Source organism: Leiobunum rupestre, chromosome 7 (genome assembly GCF_980474605.1).
Source record: "Leiobunum rupestre chromosome 7, qqLeiRupe1.1.hap1, whole genome shotgun sequence".
NCBI lineage: Eukaryota > Metazoa > Arthropoda > Arachnida > Opiliones > Sclerosomatidae > Leiobunum > Leiobunum rupestre.
In genome coordinates, this window is record NC_143390.1 from 25,067,645 (window position 1) to 25,086,755 (window position 19,111).

At 37.5% G+C, this 19,111-nt stretch overlaps 3 protein-coding genes across 6 annotated transcripts; 1 reads left to right on the top strand and 2 right to left on the bottom strand.

Moving 5' to 3' along the window:
- Positions 1-154: 154 nt before the first annotated feature.
- RpS7 (ribosomal protein S7) lies at positions 155-2,888 on the bottom strand. Of its 2 annotated transcripts, none has more exons than XM_090153030.1 (6): positions 2,751-2,888; positions 2,323-2,397; positions 2,159-2,254; positions 1,910-2,091; positions 1,684-1,834; positions 155-279 (listed from the first exon to the last, which is right to left on the bottom strand). In XM_090153030.1, exons 2-6 carry the CDS (start codon positions 2,395-2,397, stop codon positions 202-204), a joined length of 582 nt encoding a protein of 193 aa, XP_090009156.1. In that variant the 5' UTR covers positions 2,751-2,888; the 3' UTR covers positions 155-201. The 2 variants fall into 2 exon arrangements, with proteins under 2 accessions (XP_090009156.1, XP_090009159.1); XM_090153033.1 differs by having other exon boundaries at positions 2,712-2,790.
- LOC149935349 (ribonuclease H1-like) lies at positions 2,867-5,137 on the top strand. Its single transcript, XM_090153029.1, has 8 exons — positions 2,867-3,067; positions 3,130-3,489; positions 3,548-3,726; positions 3,791-3,893; positions 3,946-4,000; positions 4,073-4,163; positions 4,213-4,368; positions 4,994-5,137. Exons 1-8 carry the CDS (start codon positions 3,012-3,014, stop codon positions 5,038-5,040), a joined length of 1,047 nt encoding a protein of 348 aa, XP_090009155.1. The 5' UTR covers positions 2,867-3,011; the 3' UTR covers positions 5,041-5,137.
- Positions 5,138-5,455: 318 nt separating this feature from the next.
- Positions 5,456-8,748, bottom strand: EloC (transcription elongation factor elongin C). Of its 3 annotated transcripts, none has more exons than XM_090153035.1 (4): positions 8,633-8,748; positions 7,985-8,193; positions 7,863-7,911; positions 5,456-6,593 (listed from the first exon to the last, which is right to left on the bottom strand). In XM_090153035.1, the coding sequence occupies exons 2-4, from the start codon at positions 8,151-8,153 to the stop codon at positions 6,452-6,454; spliced, it is 360 nt and encodes a 119-aa protein (XP_090009161.1). In that variant the 5' UTR covers positions 8,154-8,193; positions 8,633-8,748; the 3' UTR covers positions 5,456-6,451. The 3 variants fall into 3 exon arrangements, with proteins under 3 accessions (XP_090009161.1, XP_090009160.1, XP_090009162.1); XM_090153034.1 differs by having other exon boundaries at positions 8,630-8,748; XM_090153036.1 differs by lacking the exon at positions 8,633-8,748 and adding an exon at positions 8,424-8,492.
- Between the last annotated feature and the right edge of the window lie 10,363 nt (positions 8,749-19,111).

Sequence of the window (19,111 nt, forward strand, 5' to 3'; positions counted from 1 at the left end):
TTGTTTAATTCCTTTCACTGACCATCTATTACTTCTTTAAACCCTGATTAATTCAACATGATTACCAGATAAAACTTGAAAATTAAAAATACCAAACTCTAGCTCTAATAATAGTAATAAGTTTGTAAATTATTAATTCTCAAAAAACCAAACATTTCTCTCTTACGCAATTTATTTCTTTTTCTTAATAACAAGGTCTTTTTAACATAATGTTTCCCTGAACTCAAAAATAACTTCCTTCCCAGTTAGTTTTTTGTAAACACCAGCAAACGTCTCCGTCTGAAAATAGAGAAATATTAACATAATGAGAGCCTTAAAAGTCCTTACACATTTTAAGCCTTTGTTCTAAAACCACCTTAGTCAGCACTATCAGAATCATACTTCTTCAATCACCATTAAATCAGCCTTGAATTAAATTCATCACTTAATGAAAATATTATGAAGATAACATTGGATATATTCAAAAGGTTTTTAAAATATTAAATATTCTAAAATTCCCTGACTCGCTACCATAGAGCAAAAGTCAAGATATGCGACTCTAAAGTGTTTTTACATTAGCTTCAATAATAATTTTTTTTATTGATAGTGTATTTACAGTATTTAATGATTGTTGTCATTCTAGATTTGAAAAACTCAAAATAGATTCTCATCTCAAATAAAAAGGTGCCATTCACAAATAACATAATGCAGTAAATGGGTTCATACAAGCTTTACTAAATGGCCCCACTGAAATAATACATCATTCTAAACTATCAATTATCAAAGTACACTAGCTATTTAATACTTTTTTTATTATAATATAGTCTATTTTAATTAATTTTATGATGAAAGAAATAATAATTTTAACTTTTTAAGGTAAACGGTTAGGTAATTTAGGGGGTGGTTGTCTTACCAAATGTTATATATTCCTCCTTAAGAGGGGGGGTGTTGAAAACTTTTTTTTGCATTATGTAATTTGTGAACAGCCCCTAATGTGTGTCAATCTTTTTATAAGTCTTTGAATAACCCATCCCAATATACCATATTTTTCAGTTATACAGGGGTGTAGCTATAGACTTGCACTAAACTAAACTCCTTACTGGTTCATAAGCTTAAAGAAAGTCATTGGACTAAAATAAGGGGGGTGGGTAGATAAAGGTTTTCCCCTTGGTACCAGCCCTAAACCATTATGATCAAATCGGGAGAAGTAAATTTTTGAACTTACAAAAAAATTACCAAATTTAACAATAGCTTCCCAAGTGTTTTTAACAAAATTTGAGGCGAAGTATGAGCGCTATGCAATTTTTGGTTTTTGGCAAAAATTTATATATATTTTTTTTTAAATAAAAATAATTAAGGCTTAGCACTACAAAATGGGTCTTAAGAGAATCATAAACTAAGCTTTGCCACTTAACAGTGCCGCACAAGAGTGTACCCAGCCCCATTCTAATATTACATTTTTGGGACATCTGGAATCGTACCTAGTGACCACGTGACTCAACGCTACTCCTAAGCCTTACAATAATAAAATTTATTTTATTTTTTCCCAAAACCATAATTTTTATAGATATATATTACAGTACCTATACATAAAATATTGAAACAACAATCGGGAGCTATTATTAACTTTGGCCAAAACAATTTATGTTTAGGATTAAATAAGCAATCTACCTTTAAGAAGATTTCTAAAAAAGTAAATCATACCTTGTGTTCAATTGTAGTTTGCTGGGCTTTGTCAAGATGGACTTTGATCAATCTTGTTCCATCCAGCCTGATACGAATACGCTTGCCGATAATTTCAGCTGGGAAAACTAAATCTTCTAAGATGGCATCATGAACCGCTGTTAGAGTTCGGCTAAAAATGAAATTTATTAACTTAGCAAAGAAAATGAGACAGTCAAAGTACAAAACTAAATATTGAAACTCATACCTTCTAGGTCGCTTTTGTTTACTCTTGGACTTCATTTTCCTCGTTGGTTTGGGTAAGATTCTTCTATGTGCAATGAAAACCACATGTTTACCACTGAATTTCTTTTCCAATTCTCTAACCAGCCTAGTTTGCACTTTCTGGAAACTTTTTAACTGAGGCTTGGGTACAGAGATTATAATTGCCTACAAATTTGTTAGAAAGATTATTTCACTTAAGACAACTCTTTATTTATAGCAATCAAACCTTTACCTTTTTGCCATTGACATCAATCTCCTTGGCGGCTCTAATATGTAATTCCCTAAGCTGTTGCTTTAGATCAGAGTTCATTTCAAGCTCCAAAAGAGCCTAGTAAAACATTTTTGCATTAACAAACTGGAAAACTGCTTACAAGATTTTTCACAATAATCAATCACCTGCGAAATATTAGCTTCAAACTCATCTGGCTTATCGCCTTGCGGCTTCTGAATTTTAGCGTTAGCAGTATACATCTATTATGATAAAAATGAGAGACAAAAACGATATATAACTTTCAATAAATAACAAAATATTAAAGCTCTTTCAATCACGTAAATATTCACTATATACCAGCAACCAGGACATTAAACACAAGTGCCAAAACGCTATATTAACCCTAAAAATGAACCCATATTTTTACACTTTTCGTATAATGTACGCGTGTTACACAAGGCTTAAATCTAATCAAATCCATTTTAAACTACAATATATTCTACTCCTTCGATTAAAAATTTGTTTTTAATACATTTTGTTAAAATTCCAAATATATATTTCATATAAAAATTACCTTTTAGTGTTGTTAATTGACGAAATTAAATACACATACCCTTATGGAAAGGAGCGAATCCCGCTGGAAAAAGAACGTCTGTTGCGCCCCTAGTACAGTTTATCAGAAATAGAATAACCCTAGAACATAAGTTTCCGTTTCCGCTTTCGTGTTTGCACAGCATGCACTTTGCTGTGACACTACACGACGTGATACTTTGAAGGAAAAATTAAAATCCCTTCAAAATTCAAAACAAAATTAACACATGGATTTTTTAACGTACAACGTTGTACCACACTTTTTAAAAACATAAATATAACTATGAGTTCTTTTTACGCCGTTAAACAAGGCAGAAATCCCGGTATCTATTCTACGTGGTAAGAAAATTCGAAAATTAAAATTATTTAAATTTCGAAATTAAAATTAACCGTGTTTGTAGGGAAGACTGTAAAAACCAAATTAATGGATTTACCAAGGCAATCTACAAAAAATTCAATAATGAAGAAGAAGCAGTAAACTTTTTAATACTTGACAAAAGTGCTCCGGATAACTCCATGATTTTACCCCCTGAAGCTCATAGTAAACCAGCCAATTTGATTAAATTGGATGGTCTGACAAGTTTAAACTCAAAAGCATCCCTTAGCACTATTAAACTTAGAAGTGACAAAAATATTACTATAAAAAACTTGGCAAACTATACAACAGCACCACTTCCTAAATTGGAAAAACACTCTAAACAGTCTACAAATTTGATAAATAGTTACAACCCAACCAATATGAATGTGACAAGTGAAACTTGGTACTCACTTAAGAGTAAAAACTTTCATCAAACTCTTACTAATAATTTAAATTTGTAGTAATTGTCCGTGTACAAACGAAATTAAACGCTTGCAAAATCAAGTTAATAACCTCCAAGGAAAAGTTGAGAAACTAGAAAGAAAACTGGATGGCTGTATAGGAGCTGTCAATTATAATAATATTAGTTTAGATTCTCAGCCATCAACTTCCAAGAAATTTAAAACAAACACTGGAGACTGTACATAAAAATATTCAATAATTTTACTAGAAATCTTAATACTTTCTAAGAATAAAATTTTCAGGCCAAGATGTTCTTTATGTATATACTGATGGGGCATGTGAAAAGAATGGTCAAGCAGGAGCTAAAGCTGGTGTGGGAGTTTACTTCGGGGATAGCCATGCATTGTAAGATAATTTTTTTTTGGAATTTTAAATATTTAGACTTTCTTTTCTATAGAAACCTAAGTGAAAGACTAGATGGGAGACCGACCAATAACCGAGCAGAAATTCATGTCAGTTGAAAAATTATTTTAGCTATGTTATTTACAAAATTTTTAAAACATTTTGACTTTGTAAACATTAAGGCAGCTGTACGTGCGCTGGAACAAATTCGGAAATTACCAAAAATACCGCAAAAAATTGTTTTATTTACAGACAGCCAATTTCTGATTAATAGTAAGTGCCTAAACTATACAGATTCTTTAATAATAATAATTTTTCATAGGTATTACCAAATGGATTAATGGGTGGAAGAAAAATGGATGGAAACTGAAAACTGGGGGACCTGTTATAAACAGAGAAGATTTCGAAGAATTGGACAGAGCCCGGGATGGACTAAATGTTGAATGGACTTACGTTAAAGGCCACACTGGAATAAAAGGTAATATTTAATACCAAGAACATGTTTATTTTTACCTAGAGAGAATGACTATGGTGAGACAATTTTTAGCGTTGCTTCCAATCCTCCTTATGCTTGAAGAGTAAGTTTACCCCAAAAAATCTTATCAGCCCAGTATCTCATTGGTTCCCTAACACCTAGGAGCAACAAACACAAGGAGAACGCAACCCGTCAAAAGTTGTCTATTTTCTTGTGTACATTTTCCATTGGTTAGAAAAATCGGAAATTGTGTTCCCCCCCATGCCCATAAAACGTTCAGCGTAATAGTTCGTCCAATGAAATTTGTAGACAACCCAGCGTTAGCGTGTTTAAACGCTAGCTGTGTTCTTGTGTTTGTTACTCCTAGGCTAAAACTAACCACTTCTGACGAGATTGAAGCACACTTCAGTGACCTTTTTCCTTCCCCCTCTCATGGCAGGGGGAAATTCTTCCATGATGACTGCGGATTGTCTCAACATGGTCATTCTCCTTAAGTATAAATATATACATTCTTTGTAAAATAATATTTTTTAAACATTGAATGTGAATAAAATTTAAATAAATAAAAGTGTAGGTTATAGTGATATTTTAATAACAAGCAAGGAAACCCTTTTTAAAAAATACTTAGGTAATGAAGAGGCTGACAAACTGGCCGTAGCTGCTTTGAAATTTTAATATGTAATGTTACGCTAAAATTAATGTAACCTTAAAAACACCATTGATTCAATGTATATATAAATACTGTAATATTAAATTTTCACTTTCAATAACATTGCGACTCCAATAGCTGAGAAAAACTTACAATAATTTATTTATATGAAGATACAACTTACAAGACTCATTATACTTCTTCGTTCGGGGTTTTTCTCTCTTAGAAATTTTGCACCATTTTTAACCTTTTTAACTAAACTAACACCTAATTCTTATAGAAAATCATTTGTATTCCATTTTAAGTGTTTTGTTCAAAGCGTGATTATTCTACTTTAGAAACATTTGATTCTTGTGTAACCCTTTAAACGAAAACAGAGATCTGAAGACTTCGCACTTATAAGTAGAAAATATGGGTTATAAGAAAATGGTAATACTAAAATTTCATTCAAACGAGTCTATATTCTAAGAAATAGACTATTATATATTTATCAAGGCTGCCCTTTTAAGGAGCCAATACTACACAAGCTACTATTTGGGGGGAGGGGGGAAATAGCTAAAAAAAATTGTCTTTAGGTAAGCTAGTTTGAATCTAAACTTTAAAACCTGTAGTTATTCTTTCACAGTTATCACAGCAATACCTCAAAAAAACCTTAATTCCACCCAGTAATATTTTTTTAAAGTAACAGTGATAGGATTTAAAATAATTACAATGCATGTGGGGTGGGAAAGACAAAAAAAGTATGCTAGCCACCCTTTGCAAACTAAGTACCATGTACAAAGAATGACATTTTTCCAAAAGCAAATTAGAAAACCTATAACAAAGTTTTGACTCTCAACAATGACTTGTTATTTTCATCTTGGGTAATTTTGTATCATAAAATAATTGTAGCTGTGTTAAGTAACCACGTACTCTTTGTTACGCAACATTCACGCAATAACCTAAAATGAATTTTAATTTTATCAAGGCAACTTTTTATTTTGCTAGGGTGTAGCAGTTTAAGTTTTTTCTTCAGAAATATTCATTTTTCAAAGTTAATTAACTTAACCCTTTATTTTAAACTTAAAAAGCGAATAATTTTTCAACCTATTATTGACATGGGACTTTGGTACTCTAAAATACCTAAAAGTCTTCACATTTCCAAATAGAATTGGAATTTAACGGCTCAAAATTCAATAGAAAACTTGTGTCTCCTGCCCTCTACAACAAAGGCAAACTGAGCCAACCAAAAAACTAATAATTAACATGAAAAATTTGTATTACTTAAGAATAAAAAGTTAAGATTTGAGCTAATAATAATACCGAAATAAAAAAAACACATTTAATTGAGGTTAAATTTATCTCACAGCCTTAGAAACTAAATTTTGGTATGTCTTTTCTTAACTTTCTTAATATATTGTTATGCAATGTAAAGATATTAAGAGAAACAAAATTTTATCAGCAGTCAAGAAAGTTAGCTGCCATGAGTAGTTCCAATGCTATTTCCGGAGCTATAGGAAATTCTGGAATTTCCGTTGAGCTGTTGGTGTATCGAACTTTGTAAGTGAAGTACTGACAAACTTTTTGCAAAACATGAGACCTGATAAAAGAAAAAAGGAAATAAAGCATACATTGAACAAAACAATTATAATCACCTACAAACACCCCTCACACTAGGCATCTATAACAGAGTGGAATTTATTCCATTTTGTGGAGCTGGAACAGAATCAGAGCTAATAAGGTGAAGGAATAAGAACTAATTGATAACAATTTTCTAATTGTTGGGAAAATTAAATAGAATCAGAACAAAACCTCCAAAAAGTAGGCATCAAAAGTTATGAAAAAATCTATATAATGTAAGAGAATCTGACTAAAATATCTGAAAATGGGATAACCGGACTGAATAAAAGCATTGCTCATGCCAGCGGGTGAAGGGTTTATTTTTGGAGATTATATAGTGTATATGTAATTTACAGTTTCCCGGGAAATCTTTTGTTGCAATTTGGAGAATGCATTAGTTTTTGGAACTTGGTAGAAATCAGAAAATACGCTGATAACTCAAACTAGTACACAGCATACTTGTTAGAAAAGGAATAGAAATGGTGGAATTAATAGGCAAGATAAAAAACAGAACAAAAACCATTGGTGAAAATTAATATTAAGCAGAAAGAAATAAGTATAGTAGACGAGAAGTTAGAAGAAGTGGAAACTGATGGAACTATTACCAATTTAAAACATGAAAAAAAAAAGGAATGGAAATGGATACAATTAATAGGAGATAAAACAAAACAATTCGCTGTGTTCCTATATCAGTTGCAGGGACATTTTTATCTTTTTTCTTATTTTGTGTATTATTTTGTTCCATTTAATTTAATTCGGCTGTTTTGGTGTAAGTCTGTACATTGTACCTCCTTGTAACGAAGCTCGTACAGAAACCCTTGTGGCTTTTCAAGCATTCCACTCTTGAATAAATAAATAGAGAGGAAATGGACAGGAATAATAGACGATAATAGAAAAGCTGGCAGAAACAGGCTACATCAGGAAACAAAACGGAGCAGAATCAGACAGGTAGGTAGGTAAAGCACAAAATTAAAAGGAAAAAAAAATGGTTGGAAAGAACACAATGGTAAACTGAATGGAAACTAAGTGCTAATTTACACTTCCCTACCGCTCTTTACCTCACACAAGAAGAGTACAACCCAGTAAAAGACGCAAAATTATTATAATACATTTTCCATTGGGTAAATCTCTGTGAAAAGGGGAAGCCAATGAAATTTGCTGATAGTGTGTCTTAAGTCTAGTTGCACGAAACTTGTGTGGAGGTGTGTTGTTGTTCCACACTTTCATAAAAATGGCCAAAAAATCTTACGGTATCTCTCTAAAGTTGACCTCATTTGTTTCATTTTCAGCAAATTGACCTACAAAAATCCGAGTACTTCTTTAAAATAATCATTCTCTCTAACTAAATTTAAAAAAAGGGTGATATATTACCTGGACCACTCAACATTGCTTTAATGGTTCCCGAAGTTAAGGCATGCTCTCTTTTGATAATAAATTCGTGTCCATCTGATGAAATTAACTTGACGTACATAGCGTCAGGGCCTTCACATCCACCATAAACTTTATCTTCTTCCTGCTTCTCATCTTTACAATCTGACATTGTGCTTCTCTCTCAAACAAGCAGGGCTACCGAAAACTAACTGTTAAGGTAAAATATGTACATTAATACAAATATAACACATAAATACACAATATTTTTGATATTATTTCCAAAGGTGCATTTGCTGTCCCCCCACCCCCACCTAATAATAAATTTCCAATTACTATACTTTGAAAAAGACTTTGATTAGGCATAAACGAAGCTATAAAAACTAATATTCGTTTATGACACTATTAAAAAATATATAACTGTTTTAACAGAAACCTTCACCTTGACATAAATTTTGCAGAATGATAGCCTAGGCCCACTTCATTATCTACAAAAAAAGCATGCACTGCGCAAATAGTGCAGCTTCTACGCCTTGGACAAAATAAACAAAAGGAATATCGAACAATAACTTAGACTGGACAATTACGTTACAAAGAAATGAAGTATAAAATGATAAAAGGAACTAAATTTTTTTAATAAAATATTACCACCGTCCACTACAATCCACTGTAGCAACTTTGAAATAAATAGAAAACTCAAAAACTATAATGACTAGGCTTACAAAATACCCGAAACAATTATTGCGCGAGAGTACGGCTGGTTCGATGCGTGACTAACCATAGAAAATAAAAAAGAGGAATAGAAACTGTAGCTTCCAAAAGGCCACATTTTGAAAACTACGAAGCCGCATAGCATTCTCCGATATTGCAGGTTTTGCGTGATCAACTTCCGGTTAATAATATTACAATAGACCTTCCGCCATTGAGGGCTATGACATTTTTCGCTCTGACTGTGCTACTACCAATCGTGGGGGTTGTGCGCTTTACTTCCGTTCGTCCCTTGCTGCTTCTCTTAATCGCTCGCTCACTTCCCCTAACATACTGGTCTGCCAACTTAAACTGGATGGTCAATTGCTGCTTTTACTTTGTTGTTACTGTAGTCCTTCTTCCTCCCTAGACTTCCTTAAAACACTCCTGCGGACAATTGAGAGAGGAAGTATGTTGACGGATCGAGTTATTATTTTGGGCGACTTCAACGCTCCCTGTATTGATTGGAGCTCTGCCTCTACCTCGAGAGGGGTTCGATCGGTTGAAAAACGTCTCCTTGACACTACCCTTTCCTGCAAATTGCGACAGTTTGTCTTGGCCCCAACCAGGCAACGGGGGGCCGACCTGCCCTCTACACTTGATTTAATTTTTACATTTGACTGGGACGTTATTACTGATCTAGCCCACCAAGCTCCTTTAGGGAAAAGCGATCATGACGTCCTGTCCTTCTCTTTGCGTGTAAACCCTGCAATCCCTAGTTCTCCTACCTTGCCTGTACGTTTTGTTTACAACCGTGGGAATTTCGACCTTTTTCGCGCTTCCCTTTTAACGAAAGACTGGTCTGCAGTTCATAATTCCCCCTCTCTCGATGATATGATGTCTACCTTTTTACGCCTTGTCGCTGAGGCTCGCGACGATAGTATCACCAAAGTGGCTCCGTCACCCCATAAGCGCTCAGGGCTTCGTCAGGAACCGTGGTGGACAGTGGACACCGATGATTTAATTAGGGAAAAGCGTGCCGCGTTTAGAGCATTTCGTGTCTCCCCGTCTGTTTTGACTAGGCACGCTTTCGTGACCAAGCGGAACCTTCTTACCAATCACATTCGTTCTTCTAAATTCCAGTACGAGGCTCAGTTAGTTAATGTCATCCCTAGCAACCCTAAGGCCCTATACGCTCACATTGCACGCTCCATTAAGCCTAAAAAACCACTAATAGTGGTTGAGAACTCGGCTGGGACGGTCATCAGTTGAGTCTCATCCTGAAGCGGTCCTGTTGAGAGACTTTTTCTCGTCTATTGACTACAATCCCTCCACGTATGAAGTTTCTTGCCACACAGACTTTGGTCTTTCTTATGCCACCAGTGGCGTCACCAGGAATTATAAACTGGTGGCGCTTAAGCCGTAAGCACTGGTCAGGGCCATCCCATTGAGTGATATGGGGGAGGGCGGGGCTCCCAAAAAGGTTTTTAAAGTTTAAAAATTGAAGCCGGCTAGGAAATTTTTGATGCCCATTTTTAAGTTCGAAGAAATATTGTAAAAATTCTGAATTTTAGGAGGTGCTTTTCGGAAATTTTAGGTGGCGCTTCAGAAATTTTACAGGTGGCTCAAGCGCCGCCTAAAACACCCTAGCAACGCCACTGTATGCCACTGTCAAGCGTTATCTTAATCGATTATCCATAAGTAAATCCCCAGGGCCGGATGATCTTCATCCCCGTCTTCTCAAAGAGGTCGCTGCCATTCTTGCATCCCCTCTGTTATCGATATTTACACTCTCTACTGCGTCGGGTCGGCTGCCGTCCATTTGGAAACAGGCAAATGTCACTGCCATCAAAAAGTCCCCCAATTCCTGCTCGGTAGACAATTTTCGAGTTATTAGTTTGACCTGTCTCCCCAGTAAAGAGCTCGAAACACATGTTCGTGACACTCTTGTGTCTTTCCTTTCAAAACGGTCGTTCTTTTCTAATGACCAACATGGCTTTCTCCTCCGACGCTCCTGCTTCACGAATCTGCTCTCGACTATGGAGGCTGTCACGCGCTGTCTTGATAATGGGGACGCCGTTGACCTTATCTACTTAGACCTACGGAAAGCATTTGACACAGTCCCCCACTCCCTACTTATTCGCAAATTGGAGCTCTTAGAGGTTCCCCCAATCATTGTTAACTGGATTGCTGATTTCCTAAGTAATAGGTCTCAGCGTGTTATTCTTCATGGCGTCACCTCGTCCTGGTGCTCGGTCACTAGTGGTGTTCCCCAGGGATCTGTTTTGGGCCCCACACTTTTTGTCATTTTTGTCAATGATCTCCCCCTTGTGGTCAAGGAGTCGTTTTTGAAACTTTTTGCTGATGACAGCAAGGTCGGCCGTGGAATAACCTCTGTGTCTGATGCTCCTTTACTTCAATCAGATGTCAATGCATTAGATTATTGGGTGGGCTCGAACGGTATGAGTTTCAACTCCACCAAATCATCAGTTCTGCATTGTGGGAGTAAAAACCCCCTCTTCCAGTATCGTCTTGGTGGCAGACCAATCGAATCTCAAAATATCATTCGTGATTTGGGGGTGATGCTCTCGGGCAGAATGTTGGGGGACACTCACAGCAAAGCTGCTTTAGCCCGGGGAATGAGAGCCCTTTATCTATTAAAGCGATCTTTCTCTTTTTTTAGTGATAAATCGTTTAAGATTTTGTATAGTGCTTATGTCCGTCCTCATCTCGACTATTGCTCGAGCATTTGGTCTCCTCACCTTGTTAAAGACGTTGATAGATTGGAACGGGTGCAGAGGAAAGCCACGAAACTTGTCCCGGGTTTGCGTACCCTCCCTTATCCTAACCGCCTTAAGCGCCTGGGCCTTTTGTCCCTTTCTGATCGCCGCCTTCGAACTGACCTCATTGAAACTTTTAAGATTGTCCATGGTTTCTATGACCTGACGGCCGACCAGTTCTTTACAATTAAATGGTCTGGTCGAAAAGCACCAACCCTGTACAAAACCCGGTGCAGCTGTTTATCCAGACTGGTCTTTTTCGCTCAACGTATGATTAACCACTGGAATGAGCTCCCCTCTGCCGTCAAAACTAAATCCTCGGTTGGTTCTTTTAAATCACGTTTGGACAAGTTTCGGGGCTGGACCTTCTAGTCATTCCCCATTTCCCCCTTGTAAATATCTGAATTAGTTTTATATTATTGTATAGTGTGTTGTACTATTTACCGCTCAATCTCTTTAGCTTCCCCGATTCACCTGTTGTTGTCTGTACATAATAATTTATACTGTTTTCTTATTATCCGTATTATTTCCCGTCTCATCAACCCCTTGCCCCCTTTTGTTTATTTTTTTTACCTATATCTCTGTCTTGTGTTGGTAATCTTGTTTTGTATTATTTTGTTTTATGTTAATATTGTTTTTGAATGCTTGGTGTACGTAATATAAGTGCGTACTCAGGAGCCCAATAAGTGTATTTCACTTTCTCTATCCTGACAATAAAGTATTATTATAATAGACGAGGTGTAAGTCACAACATTGCCGGAAGTGAATACCCTAACATATACCACCGAGATGAAACTGCTATTCCTCTCTCTTTTTTCTTTGAACTAAATGTAAAATCAAAAAACTGAGAAAAAGTAATAAACTATGCCAATCCCTTGGAATATCACAAGCCTTATGTGACCCCAATCCACAAGAAAGGGACCGGGTCTAACTATAGAAATCGGAGGAATTTATCCGATTTCTATGGGTCTGACCCTACTTACCACCCCATTAGTAATCTTAATCAGGTCCCAAAACTTTGGGAACACTTAACCCATGACCAAATTACTTCCATCTTGCAAAGTATAAATTTTTTTTCACACCTTCACAGCATGGATTTCTTGCTAAGCGGTCTTGTCTCTCCAACCTACTCCAAGCCATTAATGCATAGTCCCGTTGGATAGATGAGGGCTGCAGTGTCGATACCATTTTCCTGGACTTTTCTAAGGCCTTTGATTTTATCCCCCATTCTGTGCTACTCCAGGTGCTTCGGGATGCTGGAATTGAAGGATATGCTTTACGCATAGAAATCGGATAACAAACTAGAACGCTTAATCGAATGGCTGACAAGGTACCGATTAGATTCTTGGCTAAAACGACAGTAACGCCATCTGCGCTGCCTAAAGAGGCGCGCGCGCGCGTAACTTGGTTAAAAGTTTTCCCCCGCCCCATTGAAATTAATGTAAAGTTGGCGATAATTAAACGTTAATTAACCTACCAAATGATTTAAGAAATATTCCACTGACAATTTTTCCCGTTTATATGAACTTAAATGTAATATAAAATCGTCTTGAAAAATCGTTTATCGCTTTATAACATTCAAAAATAATATTTTTCCCGCACCATGTAGATAACCGAGCATCTGCTCGTCTAGGTAAAGTTTGTGTTGTTAACTCGCGTATTAGAAAGAAAAATGAGATTTTAGAAAGTAGGTTGTAATAGTTGATTTTATAAAATAAAAAGTGGTCTTGCCCAACTTGTTAAAATGTTGCTCTTACTTCACAAGACCCAGCTTTATTAGTGTATTCCTCGCACGAGCGATTTGCACGCGCTCTAGAAAAAGCTATATTCCTCGCGACTGTAGCGCGCGCTCGTAGGCTTGTCAAAGTAAGAGACTGTGACGTAAGAGCAACATTTCAACAAGAAGGCCACGTTACTTTATAAAAAGAACTATTCGGAACGATATTAATACTTTTCACGAATTTTGTCATCGGTTAATTATAACGCAAACTTATTATATTATTAATGTTAATAATTTTAATATTATTTTTGAATGTTATAAAGCAATAAACGGTTTTTCAAGACGATTTAATATTACATTTAAGTTCATATAAACGGGAAAATTTGTATGTTGAATATTTATTATATCATTTGGTAGGTTGATTCGCTCGCGTTCTACATGTCGTGTTTTCTTTTCAAAGCATTGATACTGGTCTTTTGGATTTATTCCTTACGGCAGTCAATATGAACTTAAATTGAAGTGACCCATTATTCCGACTTTCCCATCATTTTGTCTCACACAACCTTCACAATAGCTTCATTTTCAAGCGATTTATTTCAAAAATAACAAGAGTTAGCTGGGTGGTAAATTGTAAACGCGGTTACATGAAGAGCGGCGGATGCGTTTTAAGTCAACGAAGGCGCAAAATTGTAAGACGCGTTTCAGATACAACGTTAAAACCACGATTGCTCGTATGTAAAATGTTCATAGAACATTTTTTGTAGGAAATAGCCGGACCCTAATGTTCATACTTGGGTTTATAGCTGTACATACAATAATAACGTAGATATTCGCGATAAACCATTACTATGCACCGGTTTTCCCCATAACCATTGCTCGTAAAACAACTATTTCTAACAGTAACCTGTGAAAAGATATGTTCTTGTTTGAGTAATTACAAAATTAAATATTTAATTACGGAATTTTGAACCATTCTTCATTTTTTATTTAAAAAACTATCTTTCTATGATTTGAAAGAAACGCGTTTTCTAGTTATGGTAAAAAGAAAACTATTTCTAACACTAACCTGTGAAAAGATATGTTTTCTTTTGAGTATGTACTCTTACACGATTTGATTACTTTAATTAAACATAAGTTACTTTAAAGATGTAAAAAAAACCGCGTTAGCGTCGAGCTAAAGTCGGCCATTTAATTTTAGGCGAAATAGAGTGTTAGTTCACCAGTTTGGCACCGATGGCGTAACTTTCCTTGCCAGCCAAAAGAAAAGCATGGGCCAAAGGCAGGGTTTTTTAAAAGTTCTAATCGGAACCCGCGACAAAATTTCAAAAATCGTTCTAGTTTGTTATCCGATTTCTATGGCTTTACGTTGACTAGAAAACTTTCCATCGGGTCGTAAACAAAGGGTGGCCCTACAAAGCGAAGCCTTTGAGTAGAACGATGTGAATCAGATTGTCTTAGCTCCCCTACAGTTTGTATACACCATCAAAGGCTGACCTATTCCGTCGTTTCTTTCCGAACGTGATCTCGGGGTCACGATGGACTTCAGCCTTTGGTTTTCTACCCCCCCCCCCCCGCTCAAAAGATTAATTTTCGCTCCCAACATCTCATTAAACAGATGTATAATTCCCTCGCTCGCCCACTTATTGATTATGCTTCCCTGATTTGGACCCCACACCTATAACTAAGGACCTCTTTGCTTTACGGAAAGCTCAAAACAAATTCTCGAAGCTAGTCACTCGTTTAGAAAAACATCCAGCCACATCCCGGTTGAAATCCCTTGGGTATTCAACCGATAGCTACTCGCCACAAACTGACCAACTAGTGTCTTTTATATAAATTTTGGGACAATCTCCTTGACCTTAACTTTTCGGATTTTTTCTCCTTCAATTCGGGCTCCACTACTCGCGGGCATACTCTTAAGTTATCTAAACCCAGAACCAATACCTCTACTCGGCAACCACCCAAAAATCATATTACACATTCAAAAGCGTGCTGCGGACTTACTTACATGACGAAACTTAAAGTTATTCTGTATGGATTTTTTATTCACCCTTTTTATTATTATTATTCATTCTTATGGATATTACTATTCCTAATATGGCGAAAAACTATGTTCCTATAGCAGTTGCAGGTAAATTTTTATATATTTTTTCTTATTTTGTGTATTATTATATTTCTAACGGTAGACCAACGATCTCCTTCATGTATGATTAAATGTAAATAAAGTCTTAACCATTCTTTTATACTACGACCAGAAATACATGTATTTCTGCTACGACTGCTGCCTTATTAAATCATACAACATGGTGTCAGAAGATTCACCCTCTACCTGTCTACTTTGCCTAGCCAAGCGGTTCTCTTTGGCTGTCCTGCCGCTGCCGCAATGGCTGCCCGCTTCCGTGGACTTGACCATTTCGATCCTGGAACCTCTAATCCGGCTGCTGCATGCACGGCGTATCGTAATACCTTTAAGTTGTTCACCACGGCATCGAAAATCAGTGATGAAACGGATGAAACGCAAGTTGCAATCTTTCATCTCCTGGTCCCCGCCCGAATCTACGACCTCATGACCACCAGTACGTTTCATGCGTCCCAAGGATCTTTTGGGAGATCTTCTTCTCGTTTTTCGCGAAATACTTGTCTGAACTGTGAACTACTCCACTGTCGTCAAGTGCGGTGCCCGGCCGCTGCCTCTTTGTGTCACAACTGCTATCGTCGGGGTCACTGGGCGAATTCATGTAGAAGCAGGTCATCTCATACACATCTCTTGGATGCTCCGACCTTACCACATTCGATACCTCATGACGACAGCCACACTACTTATCACCACATACCACCCATTTATTACGATCTACACTCACTGGAATACTTACCGCCTGTATGCCCGACGCCCGTCGAGACCGACCGTCAGGACGCCTACCCAACAAGCACCGGGCACCCGGACGGTTATTTTCTGGAACTACCTGTTTCTTCGCCCCCCGAATCCCACGACTTCTCATTGTATATGCTCACCACTATATGCAGCGTCACTAACGGACTTGAAAAGTCTCCAATCAACGACGAATGGTATGAACGGGTCATTATTAACAATTACCCAATTCATTTCAAACTAGATACTGGATCTCAAGTAAATATAATTCCTGGACACATCTATGATGCAATACCACGAAAACCACCTCTGAAGCCATCATGTCGTCGTATTATTGCCTATACTGGCCACACCGTGCCGATCTTATGAAGTATTGACATGATGTTTACCTCCTTTGCTGCTACGATCTCCTTGGAGTTTTTTGTTACCCAAGGACGGGCAACGCCTATCCTGGGTGCATATGCATCGGAAGTACTGGGCCTTGTTCAGCGTATGAGAAAGACTTTCATACCACAGCCTCTTGCAACCTCTGAATTACAAGCACACAAGAAACCCACCGACATTATCCAACAATATGACGATGTCTTTGACCGTGTTGGGTGTCTTCTTGTTGAGTATCATATAGATCTTAAACCCAATGCAACGCCTCATGTCTCTGTATCTCATAAAATTCCACAGGCTCTCTATCAACCAGTTTACGTTGAACTGCAACAAATGCTTAAACATTGTATCATTGGTCCAGTCACCGAGCCCACTGATTGGGTCCATCCCATGATCGTTGAGAGAAGGCCCAATGGAGGAATTCGTATTTGCCTCGACCCACGCAAGCTCAACCCTGCCATAAAACGGAAACACTTTCCAGCGCCGACGGGTCAAGAGATTGTTTTCCAAACTTCATGGAAGCCGATTATTCACTATTCTTGACGCAAAGGGTGCATAATTTTGGCAGGTGAAATTAACTGAGCAAAACTCCTTCTTAAGTTCTTATGCACCTTTGCCACTCCATTTGGAACATTTCGCTACCTTCGCATGCCTTACGGCATTAGTACGGCGTCTGAAGTTTTTCAAGAAGTGATGCATACTCTTTTTCCTAGACATGAGTTTCCAGATACACACATCTCCACCGACGACTTTTTACTGAGGGCGAAAAATGATCTACACCACGCCCAACTTTTTACTGCTGTTCAGTAAGAAGAAGCTCCAGCTAGCAGTCTCCAAGATTAAATACTTGGGACATATCATCAGCCCAGAGCAGATAGAGATTGATCCAGACCAGGTCAGGGCGATAACTGAAATACCTCCCCCTCGAGATAAGCGTGTACTTCAGCGTTTCCTGGGTATGGTGACTTATATTACCCGATTCTTACCATCATATTCGGAAAAAGCTGCTCCTCTACGGGACTTACTAAAAAAGGACAAGGAGTTTCTATGGACCGCCAACCTACAAGTAACATATTATACTCTAAACCATTTACTCTCTTCTCCTCCTGTCCTTGCAGCCTTCAACCCTGGGAAACGCTGTAGGATTACCGTGGATGCTAGTTCGGATGGTATTGGTGCTACCCACTTACAAGACGATAGACCGGTTGAGTATGCATCAACAACCTTCACCGACACCCAGCGGCGATATGCTCAGATTGAGCGTGAACTCTTTGGACTTGTCTATGCGTGCGAAAAATTTCAGTACTACATCACGGGGAGACAGGTGGACATTGAAACGGACCACAAGCCCATAACAGCAATAGTCCATAAACCACTACACTTATTCTCACCGCGCCTGCAAAGAATGGTAATGCACCTATTGCATTTTAACTTCACTTTGACACATGTCCCAGGATCCAAGCTGAAGATAGCCGACACCCTTTCACGTGCGCCTTTGGCACACAAGATGCTTAACTACACGGAGATGGAGGGACCCTACGTTACAATACACACCCTTACATCTCTTTCGGACGATAAATACTCTGCACTGCAACAAGCCATAAAAGATGATTCGACCTACCAGACGATCTTGGCGTATATTTACAACGGTTGGCCATCATCACAAAAACGGGTTGTAAAAAAGTTACGCGACCAATTTGTTTTCCCCATTTTTTTTTATTTTGAATATCGATTAATGTACGGTTTAAAAATTAAATAAATATGAACTATTTTGTAATGTAAAAAAGGTCATTCAATATTTAGCTCTAAATGTATAAAAAAGTTAAAAACATAATAGACCAGATAAATGTGAACTTTAAACTTGCTCCCCATTACGTCTGATGAGAAAATTTAATTTGGAAACACTTGTTTTCGGTCGCTTCATGGAACGGGTCACCACTCTCACTACTAATGATTTATATGTAATTTTATTCACGCGCGCTTGTAATAATGTTTTTAAATTTATGTCATTAAACTTGTAATTATTCAATCAAACATTCGCCTAGTTCTTTAAACCACTTGTGTAATAATTTAGGTAGTTTTTCAGTCGGCTGCCTAGAATTCTTAGCTCTCCCACTGCGCAATTACCAGCGCACGAAACAATTACCACACGGGTTCCAGCAGAGGTCTCCCCTTATTGGCCATACCAGGAGGAATTGCATGAACTGAATGGTATCATCTATCGGGGCACACGCTTGGTCATACCCCCACTTATGCGACCGGACGTGATGAAGCAATTACACTCGGTCCATCAAGGTATAACTGCTTGTCTTGCGAAGGCCTCAGATTGCAGAGGATATTACTAGATTCATCAAGGGTTGTCAAATTTGCCGTACTCGTGATCCAGCAAACTTCAAGATTCCGGTTCACCCTCATCAAGTTCCCACTCTTCCCTGGGAAGCGGTAGCAACGGACCTTTTTCAGCTTGGCAATTCCAAAATGAAAGTCCAGGGGGCCTATTCTGTAAATATTCGAAATCCAATTTTCGATCGAAAACTACATTTCGAACTTCGAGATCTCGACGAATGGTATTCGGTAAAGATTTCGAATAAGCATAAATCAATGCAAATTGTCGAAGTCGATCTCGACATGGTATAGGGTATCGAGATCGAATTCCCATTCGAATTTGTACAGAATCGCCCCCCTGGTTGACT